The sequence below is a fragment of the Malania oleifera genome, chromosome 6, assembly GCF_029873635.1.
Source record: "Malania oleifera isolate guangnan ecotype guangnan chromosome 6, ASM2987363v1, whole genome shotgun sequence".
Taxonomy (NCBI): Eukaryota; Viridiplantae; Streptophyta; class Magnoliopsida; order Santalales; family Ximeniaceae; genus Malania; species Malania oleifera.
The window spans coordinates 6594363-6616694 of NC_080422.1; the positions used below are offsets into that span (position 1 = coordinate 6594363).

The 22332-nt window shown below is 37.7% G+C and overlaps 1 protein-coding gene across 1 annotated transcript; it reads right to left on the minus strand.

Moving 5' to 3' along the window:
- Positions 1 to 419: 419 nt before the first annotated feature.
- Positions 420 to 17094, minus strand: LOC131158049 (protein trichome birefringence-like 23). The gene is made up of 3 exons (XM_058112606.1): positions 16506 to 17094; positions 15695 to 15972; positions 420 to 1621 (listed from the first exon to the last, which is right to left on the minus strand). The coding sequence occupies exons 1-3, from the start codon at positions 16720 to 16722 to the stop codon at positions 848 to 850; spliced, it is 1269 nt and encodes a 422-aa protein (XP_057968589.1). The 5' UTR covers positions 16723 to 17094; the 3' UTR covers positions 420 to 847.
- Positions 17095 to 22332: the final 5238 nt, after the last annotated feature.

The window sequence follows — 22332 nt, forward strand, 5'->3', positions numbered from 1 at the left end:
TTTTCCTTATAATCCATCCTGACTTGGCTCATACTTGGAGTATGGTTCTTTTCTCTAAATAGTGTTTTTGTTTCATTTCCTCATCAGAATTGCTAAGAGAGCAATATGGATGGTTGGCATAAATATAAGTACTTTAATAAGATTATCAAAATACTTCTAAATGCGTATAATTGTATTATGTATAATAATAACAACAATAGCAGCAACACAAATAACAATCACAACAGTGATGGCAACAATAATAGTAAGGGCATCTGTCTTAAAATCAAGAATAAAAAATCAAAGATACTTATCACCTATGATTCTCTGGAATTTCAAACCTTGAGCATCAACATTCCAAGACTAGATTTCAGTAGATCCTGGCATAATCTATTCTGTAGTTGCCCATATAGCTGACTTTTTTTAAATTAACATCAACATTGTTGGCAAACAAGTAGATATATCATTCCTCCTTGTTTTATGTCTATTGCAATAACTCTGAGAACTTCACAAGATATAGAATCATCACATCAGCGATAATATCAAAGTGACTACAATCAACAACAGCACCAGTGAACATCACAATACAATTCAATATCCAACTAGCATTTTGACAAGGTATGTTAGACGAGGTATGTCGAGGCAGACTGATTGATCCCCATATAGATGAATTCGTGGAGTAGATGACCCGATGACAATATCTGAAAAATGAGAATGGAAAAAGAAAGAACACCGATGCAGCAATGCTCTTCTGGGCATTGGTATCTAATTGATCTATCAAGCATCCGTCCGGTTTCTCAAGAAAATGCCAATAGGATTCATGTGAAGCAAGAGATTTTAAGTTGCCATTTAAATATCACCAACTCTTTCAGCCATTTACAACCATCTCCATTATCAAATCATTCCAAGTGTCTATTGGACCTGGTAAGCACCAGTGTAGGCAGTCATTTTGAACTTCAGCATTTTTGTTCTTGGAAAATGGGTAGAAGAACCTGTATGGACCTGGGTGACCGTCAGGCCTCAACAACAAAAGATGAGTGAAATCAAGGAGTTTAAGATTCACCCCATGTCCAGAAGCTTTTGCCGCTGCACTTGCAAATTCCTCTAGTTCAATGTTAAGCAGGATTCTGTTCAAGTCCTTCAATTCAATCTCCCCTTCTTTGACTGGGGCTGTTCTCTGGCAATTCCCTCCACTAAACCATTCCCCATTCTCAAAGTGATCTGGTGTGGATGTCCTAAAAAAAATTAACCCCCTGTGTTTCGATGTGACAATGAAGTTGAGCACATATCGAAGTGCTTTTCTATAGGCATACTCGAATCCCAACTCCGTCACGTTCTCTCTCTTACAATAATGACATCCCATTATTTTGTCATTCTCATAGTAAATTGCAGTTTTCAGAAACCATTTCCCAGTTGAGATAATCATGTAGTCCAAGCTCCCAAACAAATCAGTCCACTTTTCATCGAGCTTGTCAAGATGCAGCTCAATGGCAGATGTTGAAACACCATTGATGTCTTCAAAAATAGCAGCTTTCACAAGGAAGGGGGACCAAATAACTGAGATGGTGAAATTGTAGGAGGGAAATTGCCATCTTCTCGATTTGTATTCCTCATCGTGGTAAAGTTCAACAACTTGTTCGACCTGGTGAACAAAACAATTCAACTCGGCAACACAATCCTTTCGAAAAATTTCTTAACAATAACACTTGAAACATAATATCAAGCTGCCTAAAAATATCCACCAGCATTCGTGAAGGCATTTTGGTCATGCAACAGAAAATTCAATAGGCACTACCATCTCTTAACGCATCATACATGTTGAGAAGGATAAAATCCACGAGAACAAAGCAACAGATTGAGATCAATGATTAAATCATCAACACAGATGGATCAGTGAAACAACAGTATAGATCAATAATAATCTAGCTACAAATTTGAAGCACAGTATTTAAAACCGAAGTCATACTAAAATCATTCACATTATATTTATATCATAAACCTGAAACCACTTAATGAGAATGGCCCCAAACCCTCTTAAAACCAAAAACCCAAACCCAAAAGCACCAACTAAAAGCCATTAAAGTATTTAACGGCCATAAAGGAAACATCACCCAATTCAGCATAGATGCTAATCCTACCAGTGGTCATAAATGTGTCAAGTCGCAGCCATGGTAAAAACGAAATGCCAATTTTTTCAATTGATCCAGCAAAGTTGGATACCCAACTTCAGTACTCAACCTTATTTAACCTTTGGACATTTGTATATATTTTTGAAGTAACTGACACTGATCAAAGAATATATAACACTTCCCGATATTTTTTGGAGCAATGTGTTCTTTGGAGAGTAGTTCATTTCCATCAATTAACAAAGTTTACAAAACACACATGCATGCAGCATCGCAGTTTTTACAAAACAAAATTATTTTCAAGCACAGAAACTTGTCACTGTATTTGAATTATACCAACTACCTCACATGAGCACATGAAAACATGAACATCTAGAGGAAGCAACATAAGCAGATTCAGTAACAGGCCACCCAGAACAACAAAACTCCATAACCGGATCACGATTTTGGAAATAGAAAGAAACAAACCATGGAACACAATGGGTAATGTGTATCCAAACCAAAATCTACTAAAATTAACATGAGTTTGAGAGGAAGTCCATCAATGACTTAAACTAGATTCACTATTACAAATTGAGTTTAACTCTTCTTTTCTGTTTTCTTTAACAAGACAAATGGGAAACAATTAAAAATGACCTACCATAGATCATCAAAGAACTACCATGGCCCTCACCAATCATTGTAATGCCTAGAAAGCTCGGCTTCTCCTAATTCTACTCGATGAAAGATTATATACTTAACAAATGTATGATGGATACACGAATCACTTACAGATGAGAAAACAATAGTACATTGATAAAAGAATAGGCATAGTGTGGCTCCAAATATTCACTTATTAATGTAACAGATAAGGTGTTGCAAGGTGAAATTGTATGCCACAAGGAAAATTTTTTAGCAAAACACACCTTGTAAGGACCGGGAAATAACAATAATAATAAAAGTAATAAATTGGTTTGGTACAAGACCAAACCGTCAATGGTTTCAGGGAACTCAAGGAAACCGTTGACGATTTTAGACAACTGAGAGCTGTTATGCAAGAACACGGAAAAATCAGTCGGTTTGGTATGAGACCAAACCGTCGACGGTTTCAGATGGCCGAGGGTCTTTAGTGGGGAGGTCTTACGTTTTTTTTTTTAATAACCCTCTCTCTTTAATTAGGGTTTTGGGCTCTCTCTCTCTCTCTCTCTCCAATCTCCACTCTCCCTCTCTTGTGTCTCTCTCTCTCTCTCTTCTAAGCTCTCCCAGGTTTCCACTCCCACTCTCCGATCCTCTCTCTCTCCTCTCCGATTGTTTCTCTCTCCTTGGCCAGGTTTAAGGAAAACTCAGGTTCCATCTCCCAAAAGCTGCAGGCTAGGTTTCAAGAACGTGGTAGGCCTATTTTCAGTATTAGGTAAGGGGAATAGATTATGTCAGTATATTTTGATAATTGAACCGACTGAAGTTGAGTATGTGGATGATTTTTGCTATTATACAAGTATTTGGGAAAAGTTAAAGTGAGTAGGGCGATCATCTCCTTTTTCTTGTAAAACATATATTTGGAGTAGTATTAAACTGTGGAGGTGATCATACCTTTATTTTCAACAAACTATACCGATTATAATTATTATACAAATTGTGCGGCATGAGAATAATTTATGGTATTATATGGTAAAAGTGGTGGCATTACACTGGTTATGGAATTTTTGAGAATATGTGGAAATTCTATTGTGATGTTCATACTGAGAACGATGGGGAGGGAAGCTCAGTATGGAAATTTTGTTGTGAAGTTTGTACTGAGAACGATGGGGAGGGACGCTCAGTATGAAAATTCTATTGTGAAGTTTGTACTGAAAACGATGGGGAAGGATGCTCAGTGTGGAAATTCTGGTGTGATGTTCATACTGAGAACGATGGGGAGGGACGCTCAGTATGGAAATTCTATTGTGAAGGTTGTACTGAGAACGATGGGGAGGGATGCTCAGTGTGGAAATTCTTTTGTGATGTTCATACTGAGAACGATGGGGAGGGATGCCAGTATGGAAATTCTGTTATGAAGTTTGTACAAAGAACGATGGGGAGGGATACTCAGTGTGGAAATTCTGTTGTGATGTTCATACTGAGAATGATAGGGAGGGATGCTTAGTATGGAAATCATGTTGTGAAATTTGTCCTGAGAACGATAGGGAGGGATGCTCAGTGTGGAAATTCTATTGTGATGTTCATACTAAGAACGATGGGGAGGGATGCTCAGTATGGAAATTCTGTTGTGATGTTCATACTGAGAATGATGGGAAGGGATGCTCAGTATGGAAATTCCGTTGTGAAGTTTGTACTGAAAACGATGAGTAGGGATGCTCAGTATATATTTTATAATTAAATGTATGGAAACTGTGGAAATTTTGTTGTATTATGTAAAATATATATTTGTAAATTTATGTAAATGAGGTTATTAATGAGTCGGAGTTTATTTGAAGGAAAATGTGTATTTTTAATGATATAGGTGTGAGTTGCAGTTTTATAAATGCAGTTTTATTTAAAGTAAAAATAAATGGAGGTTTTCTGCTCACACTATAACTCATGTTAGCCACACACTGATAATAATTGATTCCGTCTTATTGAGAGGTGTCTCACCCCAAATAAATATTTTCACATTTCAGGGCAAATGGGGAATCAAGCTTAGGAGCTTCAGAGCGGGGTATAGATAGTATAGTTAGGGTAAGTGTTTGTATGAAACTGAGCTGGATATGTTTTTGTATACCTTGGGATGTAATACTATTTTTGGGGAGATGCTTATTTAATGATGATGATGGGTTTAATACTCTGGTATGGTAATTGAGGTTTATTTTGTCTCCGCTACTTGTTTTAAATTTAGTTATGGAAAGGCGTACCCTGGACCCCACTGGGATTTGGGTAGTGACCGTTGTGGTATTAGAGATACCTTACAGATGTAGTATCAGAGGTGTGTATGTTTCGGGGCATTACACACCTCCCCTGACGTCTGACAAAAAACAAGGACCTCCCCTGAGGTGCCAAAAATTCCATTGACCACCCCTGAGGTTTCAAAAGTGACACAAACCTCCCCTGAGGTTTACCAAAACGACACAAACCTCTCCTCAAAAGACTTGTCTTTTTGTAAAATACAAGGGGAGGTTTGTGTCATTTTGACAAACCTTGGGAGAGGTCCCTGAATTCTTGAAATTTCAAGGGAGGTCGTTGGGATTTTTGAAGCCTTAGGGGGAGTTAGTGTCTTTTTATCAAACCTCAGGGGAGGTCAATGTCTTTTGCCCAAAATTTTAACATCTCGCCACCCCCAGTGCTCAAAGTTCTAACATAACAAGTTTAAACAATTGCCTATATAACCATACTATTCAACACAACTATCAAGCAGCTTTTGTATGGCTTGCCTAAGGTCAACATCCTACCACATAAACACCTTAAAGTACTTGAACATTTGCACAATAATCAAAAGCTTATAAATCTCATTATTTCCCAAGGTTACCCAGACCACGCATTTTTATTCTTTAATTTAGGAATCCTAAAACTTGAAAGCAAGAGGTGGACAAGATGCCAAAAAGGAAAATTGCAAACCAAGAATAACATTTTCCCCACACAAACCACAGTTTTTTTTCCCCCAATCAGTCCAGTGTCTTGATAAGTAATGTTCAAGGTGTTTCAGCACTTACCGCTCATTAGTTTTCCCTTGAAACAGATATTCTAAAATTTTAAAGGACATATATTGCCATTTGATTCATCCAAAGTTCATAACAAGATTGAAAAACCAGGGGCATAAATTGGCACTAGGACGGATAATTACCGCAATAGAAATTTGGCTCTGCATTTTCTATTACTGTAAATGCATAAACTTACCCTTTGACCCTAGGTTATTGAATAGATCAATGTAAACTTGTATTTGCATAATAACTAAATTAAGTATTAACTATATTTTGTTTGCATTCTTGCAAGAGGTCAACATTAGCAATGCATGCCGGGAATGGCCATAGAGACATGGCGGGTCTCTAACAATCCGGACCTTAGGATGTTCTAGAGATTTTTGGCTTGGTGAGCTCAAGTTAAGGTTTGCCAAAGGGGGTCCCTATACCTTAGCCTTTTCTCAAGTTGCTCAAGCATCCACTTGTCATTCATGACACATGTTCCCTTTTATTTCCTACCATCCTAACCATGTATCATGACCGGATTTGCTCAAAAATCCATCCTTTTCACAAATTGATACATGACATGTCAATTTACTACTGAAGGATGACACTTTGCCATACTTTGCCACTCCCCTATAAACTGTTGAAGATCCTAGAAGTAATTCCAAGTTGGTATACTTTCATATATAGATTGATTGTAAATATGTTTCCCAGATTAGAGATATGCTCTACTAGCTGAGAGATTTGTAGTCCTAAACCTTAGCAATCCAATTATGTATAGTGGCTATTTATGCCCACAATATTGCAAAGCAAAGTGTGATAATACCAAGTTTTGACTTGGTATCAGAGCCTCCCGAAAACCTCCATACTACTCTAAACAACCATCGCAGCAAACAACTACCACCATATGGCTCCCGGATCCTCTACTCTCGAACCATCAACCCCGATAATCAATATCCAATCCAAAAATTTTGGCTTCCATGCCGGAGTTGTCCTCACTGAAGTTAACTATGATGTATGGTCCAAATATTAGAGATGCAAATCGCAGGACGTGAGAAGCTCAAATATATTATGGGTAAAACTGATCCACCGAAGGAAAATGATGCTACCTATGCAAAGTGGTATGCAGAGAATCAAAAGGTCAAGGGCTGGCTGCTGACCTCCATGTCGCCGGAGATAATGAAGTGTTATCTGTGACTGCATACCGCAAGGGAAATCTGGAGTGCTCTTGCCAAAGCATTCCATGATGGATCGGATGAGACACAACTCTTTGCACTAAATTAGCATGCCTTCACCACCAAACAAGCTGGTCGACCTCTATCAACTTATTATGGTGAGCTTGTCAAAATTTTCCAAGAATTAGATATCGTGATAAAGTTATCATGAAGGATCCCGATGATATTGTCACTTATAAGAAATCTATTGCACCGTTGAGAGTGCACATCTTTCTTAGTGGCCTGGATTCAGAATTCGAACAGATTAGAGGTGAGGTTCTTCGGAAGGACCCCTCAATGGATCTCGACGACGCCTATGCCTATGTCCGTCGAGATGCTGTACGTCGAGCTACCTTAAATGATGAACCCAATAATCATGAGTCTTCCGTTCTAATGGCTCGGCGCGCTAAGCCCCAGCCTTAACAATCCGCTCAAAAGACTGATTCTGACCAAGCACGATCTCAGAAGGGCAGTTATGAGATAGGTGCTACCAAACCCGAACGTTTGTGCACTCATTGTGGTGGGACAAGCCATACAAAGGCACGGTGTTATGACTTAATTGGCTATCCAGAGTGGTGGGATCCAACAAAGGCACTGTGCAAGCGCAATTCAAAGCCAAATCACCAAGCCTCTGTTGCCATGACCAAACCTTCCAATGATGTTGCAAAAGCTTCTTCTTCAATTGCTAGTTCAGGTAACATTGGTAAGGTTTTCCATACTTCTGCATCAGATAGTAGTAGTAGTACATGGATAATTGGTTTCGGTGCTACGGATCACATGACCTTTGACAGTCAGCATGTTCAATCTATGAAACAGTCCACCACACATAGTCTCTACCGCCAATGGCAATCCCTTAATTGTGATTGGAGAATGTTCAATTCCTCTCTCACATAATTTGAATCTTGATTTTGTTTTAATTGTACCTTTCCTCAACCATAATTTATTGTATGTTGCTCAAATAACTAGTGCGTTGTATTGTGTTGTGATTTTTTGGCCTAACCTTTGTGTTTTTAAGGACGTTTGAACTTAGAAAACAATTAGTTAGATGGTATTTGAAGTGGAGTTGCTTCCATTTGATTCTGATTATTTTCCCCATTCAAACGAACGTCTGGTTGGTCGAGAACAGGTTGCTCATGCAACCCGGTTGCCTCCTCTGAACACTCACCACTTTTATCCAAAAATTCACCACTTGTATCCGAATGGTCCAAAGAAGGACCATGGCATATCTCACCAGACGACTTGCCCTTATTCTCCTCAGCAAAATGGGGTTGCAGAGCGCAAGAATCGCCACCTACTTAAAGTTGTACGAGCCTCTTTGTTTGGAGCTCACATGCCCACCAGTTACTGGGGTGAAGCACTCAGTGTTGCGGCTTACCTCATTAACCGTGTACCCTCCAGCTCGCTGAATTTTCAGACTTCCTTTGAAGTCCTTCATTAGACTGTAAGTGCTCCTACTGCTCCGAATTTATCACCTAGAATTTTCGGGTGCATGGCATTTATGCATCTTCCTAAGCCGTTGCGTGATAAGCTAGAACAATGAGCCCTACGATGCATCTTTGTTGGCTATGCCTCACTTCAGAAAGGCTACCGCTACTATCATCTCCCATCACAGAAAATGTATGTCACCCTTGATGATGTCTTTCATGAAAATGACATGTACTATGTTCCCGAGTCTTCAATTCAGGGGGAAAGATGAAATGAATTGCAGACTCTAAATCTAAATCCTTCTTTGGAACATTCGGATACAAGTGGTAAATTTTTAGATAAAAGTGGTGAGTGTTCAGAGGAGGCAACCGGGCTGCGTGAGCAACCTGTTCTTGACCAACCGGACGTTCGTTTGAATGGGAAAAATAATCAGAATCAGATCGAAGCGACTCCACTTCAAGTACCATCTAACCAATTGTAATCTGAGGTCAATTCATTTCCCGAACCCCAAGTACAACCTCAGGTACATTTTGAATCTCAATTCCTTCCAAAAGTACTACCTAATCGAGCCACTAGAGGAATACCTAGAGTTAACTATGAACCTGTTCTTAGTTCCAATCCTAAGTATCCCATGAGCAACTATGTATCCTACCATAGACTGTCAAAGGAAAGTGAGTCATTTGCGAATCAATTATCTGTTGTATCTATTCCTACTAACATGCAGGAAGCTCTGGGAGATCCTAGGTGGAAGGAAGCTATTCATGAGGAAATGAAGTCACTTCAAAAGAACTCAACTTGGGAAGTTGTTGAGCTGCTTGAAGGAAAGAAACCTATTGGATGTAGGTGGGTTTTCACAGTCAAATACAAGGCAGATGGAACCATTGAACGATTCAAAGCTAGACTAGTCGCCAAGGGGCACACTCAAACTTATGGAATTGACTACATGGAGACATTCGCACCAGTAGCAAAAATCAATACTGTCCGTATTCTTATATCCTTGGCGGTGAATTTTGACTAGCCATTGCACCATTTTGATGTGAAAAATGCTCTTTTGCATGGAGACCTTCAAAAAGAAGTATACATGGAGTTGCCCCCTGGATGTAATATGCAGTCAGAAGGTGGAAAACATGTCTGCAGATTTAAAAAGGCCCTATACGGTCTGAAGCAATCTCTGAGAGCATGGTTTGGAAGGTTTACAAAGTCAATGAAAGCTTTTGGATACAAGCAGAGTAACTCAGATCATACTTTGTTTGTGAAGCATAACAAAGGAATGATTACTTGTCTCATTGTGTATGTTGATGATATGATAGTAACGGGAAATGATTCAGAAAAAAAGGAGCGCATTGCAGAACCACCAAGCCCGAGAATTTGAGATGAAGAACCTTGGTCCATTGAAATACTTCCTTGGTATTGAAGTGTCAAGATCAAAAGAAGGTATCTTTCTATCTCAACGAAAACATGCCTTAGATTTACTAAGTGAGATTGATAAGACAGCATGTAGTCTAGTTAGCACTCCTATGGAAGAAAATTTGAAGCTAGGCATATATCCGGATCAAGTTCCAACAAACAAGGAGAGGTATCAAAGATTAGTTGGGAGACTGATGTATCTTGCACATACTCAGCTTGACTTGGCATATGCACTAAGTGCCGTGAGCCAATTCATGCATTCTCCAAGCGAAGAACATATGAATGCAGTTACCCGCATTTTGCGCTACTTGAAGTCATCTCCAAGAAAAGGGATTATGTTTAAAAAGGGGAATAATCTGGATGTCAAAGGATACACTGATGCAGATTGGGCTGGATTAATCAAAGATAGGTGGTCTACAGCAGGATATTTCACTTTTGCAGGAGGAAATCTGGTCACTTGGCGAAGCAAGAAGCAAGTTGTAGTTGCTCTATCTAGTGCTGAATCTGAGTTCAGAGGAATGGCTAAGGCAGTATGTGAATTATTATGGATCCATAATTTATTAAAGATCTGAATATTAAGCATGACAGCCCAATGAAGCTATAATGTGATAACAAGGCAGCTTGTGATATTGCCCATAGCCCATTTCAGCACGATCGAACCAAACATGTGGAAGTTGATAGGCATTTCATCAAGGAAAAACTAGAAGCAAGGATCATTGAAACACCTCATGTCTCGTCTCAAGAACAACTTGCTGACCTACTCACCAAGGCCGTATCAAGTCGAGCATCTCATGATGGTCTCAACAAATTGGGAATGAGCGACATCTACGCACCAACTTGAGGAGGAGTGTTGAAGATTATAGAAGTAATTCCAACTTGGTATACTTCCGTATATAGATTGATTGTAAATATGTTTCCTAGATTAGAGATATGCTCTACTGGCTGAGAGATTTGTAGTCCTAAACTTTAGCATTCCAATTATGTATAGTGGCTATTTATGCCCACAATATTGTAAAGCAAAGCACAAATAATAATACCAAGTTTTGACTTAAACACCCTTGATTATTCTTCAAATGAGAGCTTTTTTTAGACTTGAACAATTAAGCCCTCTCTCTCCCCCCCCACCCCCCATCACTTTGGATTCCCACTAGCTCAGGGAATCCCTTCAACCACAAGAATACCTTCACCTGCATAATCCACATCTAAGCTTCTTGGAGATTTCTTGGCTCTCCTTTATAGGCCCTTTCTAGAACATCCACTACTTGTGTACTCTTGTAAGCAAACAATGTCCCCAAAATCATGCCTTTTCTAGAACGTCTGCAAAATCATGACAAAGATAAAAGGAGTATAATCAAACCTTTCTTAAAGAATGGAGAGGCGACATTATCTACTTACAAGAAACTTAAGTAGAAAATATGGATCAATTCTCAATCAAAGATCTTTGGGCATGGGAGAATCGTGGTTGGATCTACCTTGTCACTATGGGCAACGCAAGAGGCATCCTCGTATTGTGGAATCTTAATGTTGTGGAGATGATCAATCATTCCATCAACTCCTCCTCTGTCTCGCGCTTGTTTAAAAATCCAGATGATAATTTTCTATGAGTTCTCACTGGGGTCTGTGGCCCAGGACAAAGGACCTCATATACATTTGTTTTGGACTAGCTCTTGGAGATTAAAAGCTGATGGTATGTGCCATAAGTTATTAGAGGAGGCTTCAATATGGTGTTGTATCCCTATGAAAGAAGTGGGACCAGAGTAGAGAAAGTTGTCTAAGAGATTTGCTAGACTTCACCAATGTAAATGCCCTTATTGATCTCCCACTCATTAAAGGTGCTTTCACTTGGTCCAACTCTAGAGGCCCACCTTCCTTCTCGAGAATTGATAGGATTTCAATAAATTAGGATACACACTTCGCCAAAACCACTCAAGAGCTCCTTCCCAGGCCCAAGACAAATCACTTCCCCTATCCTTATTGATACTAGCATCTTTCAAAAGATGTGGTTAAAGTAAAATGGCCTTGGGGACCTCATTAAGCTCTGGTGGTCCACACTCTATGCTAAGGGGAAAGCTAGCTTTGTGCTAGCTTCAAAACTTAAGGGATTGAAAAAGAAGCTCAAAGTGTGGAATAAAAGCTCATTTGGGAATATTCAAGCAAAAAAGACCAATATTCTTAACGGCATCAAGATCCTTGATGAGCAAGAGCTAAGAGAAGGGCTCAATATCGATGAAAGGGCCAAAAGACTTTTGTTGAAAAAGCAGCTAACTAAGGCTATTTGCCTTGAAGAGATCTCTTGGAGGCAAAAACATAGAGCCTTATGGCTCAAGGAGGGGGACTAGAACACTAGATTTTACCACCGAAGTGTGATAACCCATTGTAGACTAAACACCATTTCCAGCATTGAAATTGGGGAGAACACCTTAACTGAGGAAGAAGAAATCAAAAAGGGAATTTGCAACTTTGATAAAGCTCTTTACTTTGAATCCAAAAGCTGGAGATCTGTTGTGGATGACATCGGCTTTAAATCTATCAGCCCCTCCACCGCAAAGTGGCTTGAGAGGCCTTTCGAAGAAGCAGAAATCCTTTAAGAGAATGCAATGGAGACAAAGCACCCCGGCCAAATCGGTTCTCTTTGTCATTCTTCTAGTCAAATTGAGATGAGCTCAAGTAGGACTTTATTCACTCTTTTAAAGAATTCTTTAGAGTGGGTAGATTTGTGAGCAGCATCAACACCACTTTCCTTACTCTGATCCCAAAGAAACTCGGGGCAACCAACATTAAGGACTTTCATCCAATTAGTTTGGTGGGAAGTATTTATAAGATCCTTGCTAAAGTCTTTTCTACGATGATCAAAAGAGCCACTTCAGAAGTCAATGGGCAACATTATGGTGGATACTTATCAGAGGGAAAAGAAAAATAAGGTGGTGCGCAAACTTGACATGAAGAAAGTGTTTGATCACACTAACTAGAACTTTCTTTTCTATACTCTTAGGAAAATAGGCTCTAGGTAGCAATGATGTAGTTGGATAGCTCATTGCATTAACACACCAAGTTTCTCAATGTTAATCAATAGGCGCCTTACTGATTTCTTTCACTCCTCTAGAGGACTAAGACAAGGGGACCCTTTATCTCCTTTTTGTTCAATGTGATGATGGAGGCATTGAGCCTCATGTTGAAAAAAGCTACCGAAGATTAATCAAAGGCCTTTGAGTTGGTAAGCACAAAAGTTCCTAGGAAGTCACACATCTCCTATTCACAAATGACACTATCATTTTTTATGAGGATGACCCTCTCCACATTATGAATCTAAGATGTATCTTGGTAGGGTTTGAGGCGGTTTCATTCCGGTTGGAGAAACTGTAGATAAGCCTCTCCTTGCTGGCCTTATGGGCTGCACTTGGACTAAGAATCTTTGGAATATGGCTTTGAGTCTGATTGGACAACAATGGGTTACTACTAACTCTAAGGGAGGGAACCTGGGAAGGGATTCAAGCGACAAAAAGAGAAGAGAAAGGCTATGTCACTATTACCTTTGCAATTTTCTGGTGCATTTGGAAAGAGAGGAATACGAAAGTGTTCAAAGATTCAACCTCAACAATCTAGATCAACAAAGAGCACTGGTTTACTGCGGTCAATAGCTGGCATAATGGAAATGTTGCTAATGACTAAAATGTGATCTTTGATTTTGTGACACCCTCTAGGGAGCTTAAATTCTTGTACCACGGGTTGGCATCCCTTTGATGCTTTTTCAATAAATTTTACTTTACCTCACAAAAAAAAAATAATCACCAAAACGCTTAGTACTCCTCTAAACAAGTCATAGATCCCCAAAATTGAAAAGCCTAAAATTATGACTAAAACTTCTCCGTAAGTGAAAATCCTTCCGAAGTATTCCTAAAATATATGATAGCCTACCAAAAAATAATTTTGGCTATTAAAACCTCTAAAATTCCTTCTTCTTCTTTTTTAAAGTAAATAATACAAATAACTGCAACGAAAGTCACAATAGAATCAATAAAAATCAAGACATGAGTTTGACTTGTCTCCATATTGCGTCCTGTATCAAATTCCACTTGAAGAGAACTCGTCCTTGAATTTATCAATTGAGTTTATAATCCTTTGTTCCACCAAAAAGATATATTAAGAACAAATCTTCATCTTCTTTCCATTTTCTTCTTTTCCAAATATCTACATCCAAGTATTCTTCTGATCAATTTTCAACTCATTTATTGGGTCCTTGAAATGCGGCAAGGTTTTCAAATTAAATGCACCAATATGAACAAAATCAACATTTCAATTGTTGAATATATCAAAAGATCTTGAAATATGTAAGCTATGAATCATCTCCACACTTGTCTTCAATGAATACTCCACAATTTTCTCAATAGTCACCACATCTTGGATTCAAAATTTTCTTCAATCACTAGCAAAATAGCTTCTTCAGGAGAATCATCAAGATCATGATTTTTCATATTCAAATTCTTCAACTACTTGCACATTTCAATCTTTCATGGAGATTCCCTCCATATTCTCATCTGATTCATTGTAACCAAGCCCTTCGCCTTGGAAGTTGGGGGTCTAGCTCGGCCCGTACTACACAAGCATGTTGCGCGGGGTTTCTTGAATGTTTATTAAGACTAATTGTGAACCTTTCTATTGCAATTTGTAGATTCTACATCATTTGCTCCTTCTACTACACATAAAGAACTCGGCTCTTGTAAGAGCTTTGTCATCTACAAAGTTGCTCCCTCCTCTATTTTTAGTCATTAGTTAGGGGTAAGCCTGCTCTGATACCAACTAAAACAAAATAGAAGCCTCTAATGCATATGGTAATAACACCAAAGCTATTAATCCTTTCCTAGATCAGTTCTACGACTTCATACGTGAGCAGGGATAGAAGAAAAACTGAATTTTACTAATCAAGTGATTTAGACAGCCAATGGCCTTACAAGACTATTCATGCTCTCCAAAATCCTAAAGTCAAGATCCCTCTAGACAACTTATAAAATTATAAGAAAATTAAATTAATCCTAAAATTAGGACTAAAACTTCTCCAGCATGCGAAAATTCTTCCAAAATTGTTCTAACATATACATTGACCAAGGGCTTAATTTTGCCTATTAAAACTCCTGAAAATGCCTAAAAATAAATAAATAAATAAAATCTATAAAAATAATGCCTGCGAAAGTTACAATTACATGATAATCAAAATATGTGTTTGAGTGGTCCCATATTGCATCTCACATCAACAACAAACATAGGAAAAAAATTTATAAGGATAGGTTACATCTTTGGCATTTTTGAAGTCCTCTAGTGACCAACAAAGAAAAGATAAAAAAAATGAAAAAAAAAAATAGGACTGAATAGGTAGAGGGAGGATCTTCTTTTTCCAACGTACTATGATTATTGAAGTTTAACATCATATGTAACTAAAGAAACAGAAGCAATAAATGGAGATATCCAGGCATAATAATAACTAACAATGACTATGAGGCTTCCACTAAGAAAAGTTCAAAGCTGGTTACACCCTCTTGAGGAGCACATAAACTACAATAGAGTTGTAGTATAACTAGTAAGTTAAGTTCATTGGAGCATAACAACAACCACACGGAAAAGCAAAGGGTTTTTCCTGAAGTTCTTCAATAATCCAAGGATCCTTTATTTTGGACCTTATAGAAGCTTAAAGGCTTGGTACCACCACATCAAAATATAATGTCTATCTTACACAATAATTTTCAAAGCTCCTCCTTGTGAAATTGAAATATGATAAATAACAAGTATTATTTAATAGATCAGGAAAAGATTTTTCCTATCAAGGAAAAAAGTAAAAACAAAAAAGACAGTTCAACTCAGGTCCTGTTTAATTAGTGAAAGCAAACATGTAATTTTCCCATTACTACTTCTAATATACCTTCGAAAGCATGCAAAGCAATGACTGCACATGGTTTCGAGATATTGAATCACCAACCAAAGCCCACGTTTTATTCCTCATCAACTCAAGAAAAGTCTCTGCATCAAATGGGGGCAACTGGCAACCCCTTGGTTTCCACCTCCAGTAAAGATACTCTGTATCAGGCCGCCCATTCTTCATACAATTTTGATGACTTTCAATCAGACGGCAGCTCTCATTGGTGTAAACTGGACCTGATGGGTTTGGGATCCAATCCCCAGCAAAGAGATCACATTTTTCTGCACAATTGGTTGGTACAACCAAAAAAATAACTTTCAGAGAAGTGAAGCACACAATCAACAAAATAGGGCAATACATTCAAAGTAGGTAACAGTCATCAGCCAAACACACAATGTGAGCATCAAGAACAATAACCCGTAAAAATTTTCAAAATTTTAACTTACAAAACCCAAATTAAATTCAAAACATATCAAAATTTGTAACATAATTGGTTGTGCAAAGAAAAATAACTCAGGGAACACAAAATTAACAATGTAGGGAAACATAGTCAATATATATATATATGCATTCACACAATGTGAGAATCAAGAACAACAACCCATCCGAAATTTCGAACTCTTAAGTTACAAAACTCAGACTAGGATCAAAACCCGTAACTATTTCTTATGGGTAGATCTCAAAGTTCTCCCATCATAGTCCAGCACAAAAATTACAAGTTTTTCCCCTCCCTGAACACTTGATTTACTAGTAAGCACCATTACCAAAATAACCCAAATTCAGAAAACCCAACTACGAATAACCAAATCAGTACCGTTATGAGACATCAGATTTCCAAAACTCTCTGGGACTTTGACTGGTACAGGCTGTTTTGAAATCACATCTTTCTGGAGAAAAGGAGATTCAGCAACGGGCGAAAATCCAAAGAAGACGATCCGAAAAGCAATACCCACTAGTAGAAGCGAAACAGCAAGCTTCGCGAGCAAATGGTTCTGCTTGGAAACAAAGCACGCCTTCCAGTGAAACTTCATTTCCCTTGTACAAACTTTGATCTTCTGAACAAGACCAGAATGCCCACTTCCCCGCTACTTCAACTGCATCTACATCCAAATCACAAAAACTTTCCTACGAAAAAGATGTCCGCTGGACCAGCCATGGCGACTGTTCTTGCTTCTGGCAGATGCACCGAATTTGAACCTGAATTTCTTATAGAGAACAATTTTTTCCCCTTTTTTGTTGGCGAGAATGGAGAAAAGAAAACGAAATCTTCGAAGCACAATAAAAAAAATATATACTTTTGTAGGGTGGGGTTAAAACTAGAAGCTGGAGCAAAGTTGACGTGATTCAAAATTATGCACAGGAAGATGAATGGAGGGGTTTTGCCGGAATAAAGGGTTTAAGTTGGGTGTGTCACGAAAATGGTGTAAGTCAAAGATGAGGTAAGAATTTTGGATAGGTCATGAAAATGGATTAGTATTGATAATTCAATTATTTGGTCATAATTATTTTTTTGTTTAAAGATGATTCCAATATGGTCACTCTCTTTCCAAAGAAGAAATGATTATTAGATTCGAACCAATCATTTGGTCAAAAATCAACTGCTTATTTACTTACAATGTTTATGAGCAATGTACTTAAAATTTTCACTTTATATGTATTATTTTTCTTAATTTTGCTTTTTTGTCAATACTTGAAAAAAAGTGAGTAAATTATCATGTTAAGTTTTACTTTTTTTGTAGATTTTTTTTTTGTAATTTTTTAAAATAGTGATGTGTTTTCCCTTTTAAGCACAAAAGCAAATTGAAAAGTAACTAATTATGCAACTTGATCTCTTTTGTATTGACATAGTTTAGTTTAATATTTTAAAATAAATTTCCTTTACATACTTAGGCAACAGTCTTGGGTCCAACTCTAATGAGCTATTGTCTGCTTTGGTTCACTGGTCGCATAGGTTTGTTTTGTAAAAGGCATTTCTCTTAGTTGGAATCCAAACCCTCCTTATAAGTTTAAGATCTCTCTAACACACATCTGATATGGTATCGTGACAAAGTCTCCCCTCCAATCCTTAACGTCTTTGTCAGTGTGATTTTCCTAGTGTATATTCGATGTGAGACTGTGATAGACTCTCTCATCTGATTTTTGACATTCTCGTCAACATGATCTCCTTAGTACACATCTTATGTGAGACCGCAACAGGCTCTCCAATCCGATCTCTGATGTCCTCATCAAAGTAGCATAATATCCCTGAGGTGGATCCATTTATATGACAGTATCCCCAATATGGCTCTAATACCAAGTGTAACAGTTTTGGGCTCAACTCTAGTGAGATATTGTCCGCTTTAACCCACTAATTGTACATGTTATTTCTTATAAGTCCAAAATCTTCTTAGTACACCTTCAATGTAAGATTATGACAGCCTAAGCAAACCTAACCTCTTGTAATAAAATAGGGAGCTGCAAGAGTGATATGGTTTATATGATAAGAGTAATATGGTTTTAGTGAAGGTACATGATACTCATGAGGTACTGGGTTTTTTTTTTTTTTCAAAGAAAAAGCGATTAGCTTTTCCTTCAATAACTTTTTCTATATCTATTTCAAACTATTTTAAACTAAATCTATGTACATTTAAAAGTCAAAATTAAAAAAGTTTACTGAATTTATAAAATTTTATTGTGGATGAGTTTAATCGAGCATCCACGAATGGATAAATAAATAAATAAATATAAAAGCTTGATACAATATTTTATTCCTTTGTTAGTTGACAATCTCTTATAAAAATATAAGTTAATGTGTCGTGCTTCTTTGAAATTAATATCTAAATTGTTAATATGATTTTAAAGAAATGAACATAGATAGAAAATAATCAATACATCTTCCTCAACACATTTTTCTTCATAGTTGCATTTTGTTAACAAGACTAGGCTAATTTTTGTGATTGACACCATTATTTTCATTAAAATTCATTAATCATTATTCTCATTTAAATTCATCCAAAAATAATATCTTAGAGTCCATTTGGTATTGTTACTATTTTATATTTTCTATTTCTGTTTCATCATAGTGAAAATATATATTATAAAAACATATTTTTTTTCCGTTGTCAGTTTTTTATTATTTTTATCGATTTTCAGTTGTTTGCCAAAAAACTAATGTTGTGAAATAGAGCCTCTTCCAACAATACACAGTAAAATAACGATATTGTTGTAAAGGATCAATCATACACTTGCATACAATGTAAATGATGAACACAGAATATATCCACAACCACGGCAATATAAAGAAAGTAATAATAAAGGCAATGACACCAGGAATTACGTGGTTCGGCAAAGCCTACATCCACGGGAGCAATTAACAAGAGATTTCACTATGAAGATCAAAGATTACACACTACAATGATCTTCCTTCCTTCTCTCACCCTCTCTCATTCTCTTACATATCAAAATATGCCCAAAAGAACGTATATAATAACCCCTCAGAGGTTTCCCCACAAATCCCCAACCGTCACAACGTTTACATTCAAAATTCAAATATTTTCTCGCAGCCCAAAAACACTCATCAACAATAACAGGGCACTCGTCAACGAGATTGAGAATACCACTCATTGATGAGTCTTTAAACTCTGAGATTTTTCGGCTCTCGGTATCTCCTCATCGACGAGTCTTTGTTGTTGCCTTACACCAAGAACACATCCATATGTTTTTCTTCTTTTGTTTATAAACCCCCGAAATATAAGAGCCACACCATAAACAACAATCTCCATCTTGGCGATTATACGCCCCTTAGGAGAACCCAGAAAACATATCTGACTGCTCCACCTTGAACTTGGAACGCTCGGTTGGGACCGTCTCTCTTATAGCACTTGGAGACATACACCAAGTCCAAGCAACACTGCTTGAACTTACCGATAGCAGTTTCGGCTTCTACCATCAACCCTGATACAATTGTAGATGTAACACCCGAAGACTTCACCCTAGGCTTTCAACAAGGCCTTGCCACAATAGTAAACATAAATGTTGTTGCAAACCTTCTATCATCAAAGCCCCCTGCATAGTCTTCAACAAAACTAACAACTGACGATTCACTCTGTTGCCTGCTAAAACACCCCTTTTCACAATCACAGAGGACCTTTGACATATCCCAGACATCACAACCCATCCTTGGGTATCGAGCAGTAGACATTCTATAATGATTATCCACAGATACCCTTTGAGATAGCAAACAAAGTCTCTCTGCGATTCCATACATAAAGCCACCCTGAGATAATATCAATCTCACAGTAGCCCTATCAACAAAACCACCATGAGATAATACCAATCTCCCTACAGTTTTGTCCATGTGAATCAATAAACTAAGACCCATCTTAGTCATACCCAACACATTCATGACAAAACATTTCAATAGAGTTTCCAACTGATTAACCTCAGTCAAAGCCTTTCCAGCCAATAACATGTCATTCAAACACAATAGATACATCAATCCATGACATCCTTTTATCCTCTTCCAAACTGGAAGCCTCACAAACTCACCTGAGTAGTGATCTGATAGTGCACATTGGCCTACCGTTGTTGACTTTTTGAGTCTGGCCCCTATTTTGATGCTGACAAAGCACATGTTTCTTATGTGTGTATTTAGCATGTGAATAGGTCCATTAATTTAACACGCACATAGGGAAACGGCGATGGAAGCTTGCAAGACTTAAAGACTATACGATCAAGCATTCCATAAAGTCAGAAGAGTAAAAAAAGAAATAAGAAGATGAAGACATTTGTGTTTTATATGAATTTGCATTTAATTTTATATCTTTGGTCTGTAATAATGCATGCATCTGCATGATGTGTTTGAATGCTCAGAACGAGCGTAGATAAACCCTAGGAACCAGCACATCTTACCAAAAACCTTTTTCTAAAAAGACTAAAATCATACAAAATTTTTGGAATAACTTTAGGGTCAAAATTGGGGCCAAAACAAAGTTTACGAAGGTCGACCAACACCAAATTTTTTCGGTGTCTTCAAAATGACCTAAAAATGACCTTAAGACACTCACCCATACACTTATATATGTTAGTCATTTGAATAGGGTGTTTGTTGTCTGAAACAGGACCGAAATGCACAAATGTGCACACTTGATCGACCGACTATTCACGTTCAAAAGTCCCCGATCGACCGAACCCATACCAGGTCAACAATTTGACCACAGTCCGATCGACCGAGCTTATGTAGTTCATGTGACCCTAGTCGACCGAGCTTAAAATGTACTCCAACGCTCTGGTTAACCGAGGGTCCTCGAGAGATGCCCCAACGACCTGGTCGGCCGAACTTCTCAGTTCAAAATGTCCTGGTTGACCGAACCTCGCTGTTTTGAAAAATTGCCTCTTTCGGTCGACCAACCAGTTAGTTCATTTTCACCCTGGTTGACCAAACGACGCTAATTTGGAAAAATCGCCCTTCCTGGTCGACCGACCCTAAAGTTCAAAATTGGCCCGGTTAACCAAGCCATATGAACTTCGGTCAACCAAAAGTCTTTTGGTTGACCGGTGCTCTCAGGTTGGTCCAAATTTTTACCCTGGTTAAACTTTTTAAAACGAGGTTAATTTTAATTAAACGTCATTAATCTTTTTCTAAAATAACCTCCGTGTCCCCAATGGTCATATTTCTCATAAACTCTATAAATACCCCTTCATTACTCCAAATTAGAAACTTTGATTAACTCTAAATTTCTCTCTAATCCTTGGTTAATCAAAGTTCCCCCAAAATGCTTTTTATTGTTTAAATCACTCTTTTGGAGTCAAATATTTTTATTCAAATCTCTTCAATTCTTTTTCATGTTTTTATTTCAAAATTTTCTTTGAGGATAGTATTTTATTTAGGGCATTTCATTTGCACATATTCTCACTAGGCACCAAATATTTGAAGAATATTTTTGAGAATGTTGCTTTGGTTTTCTCCTGAATTATTTCCTTGATAATTATATTTTGGGAGAAGATTATTTGTTGCACAAATATTTTATCAAACTTAATTCCTAGATTCTTCAAGTATTTCTAACCTGCATAAATCTTTTGATTGGAGAACATAATACTCATTTTTCATATATATTCTACTTGTGCAAAAATCATTGAAAGAGAAAAACCCTAGGTTCTCCTATAGTTTTATTGAAATATATTTTTGGAGATAACTTTTTATTAGAGTTTAAATATAGTTAAGCACCCTTACTCCCCTGAGCATTATTTCATATTATTGGAGTGTATGTTTTTATGAGCTTAGCATGTACATCTTTGCTTGTATTTCAGAAGCATATTTTTATGTACAAAATGGTTTTATTGTAATGGTTCAATTCAGCCCGTTAATTGAACTGGGGAGTCTCAGCCCCGCAAGTGATACCAGTTCGGTTCAGCTCGGAATTGAACTGGAAAGTCTCAGCCCCGCAAGTGAGACTAGTTTGACTCAACCTAGTAATTGAACTGAAATTTTCCTCGTCCCGTAAGGAGAGGATGTAAAAGGCTTTTGCTCCGCCCAGTTAAGTGAGCAGGTATAGTGGAATCCTTGGGGGTAAGCCCATGGCGGGGATGTAGACTGGTTTGGCCGAACCTCGATAACAAATCTGGTGTCGCTCTTTCTATCTTATTTAAATTCCTGCACTTTA

Bases quoted from the DNA above. Each gene is read 5' to 3' on its own strand.
- LOC131158049 (XM_058112606.1), bottom strand. From the start codon at position 16,722: ATGAAGTTTCACTGGAAGGCGTGCTTTGTTTCCAAGCAGAACCATTTG. The intron at 15,973-16,505 runs GTACTGATTTGG...CCAATTGTGCAG, and splicing joins AAATCTGATGTCTCATAACG to AAAAATGTGATCTCTTTGCT. The intron at 1,622-15,694 runs GTATATTAGAAG...TTTGTTCACCAG, and splicing joins TGCTTTGCATGCTTTCGAAG to GTCGAACAAGTTGTTGAACT.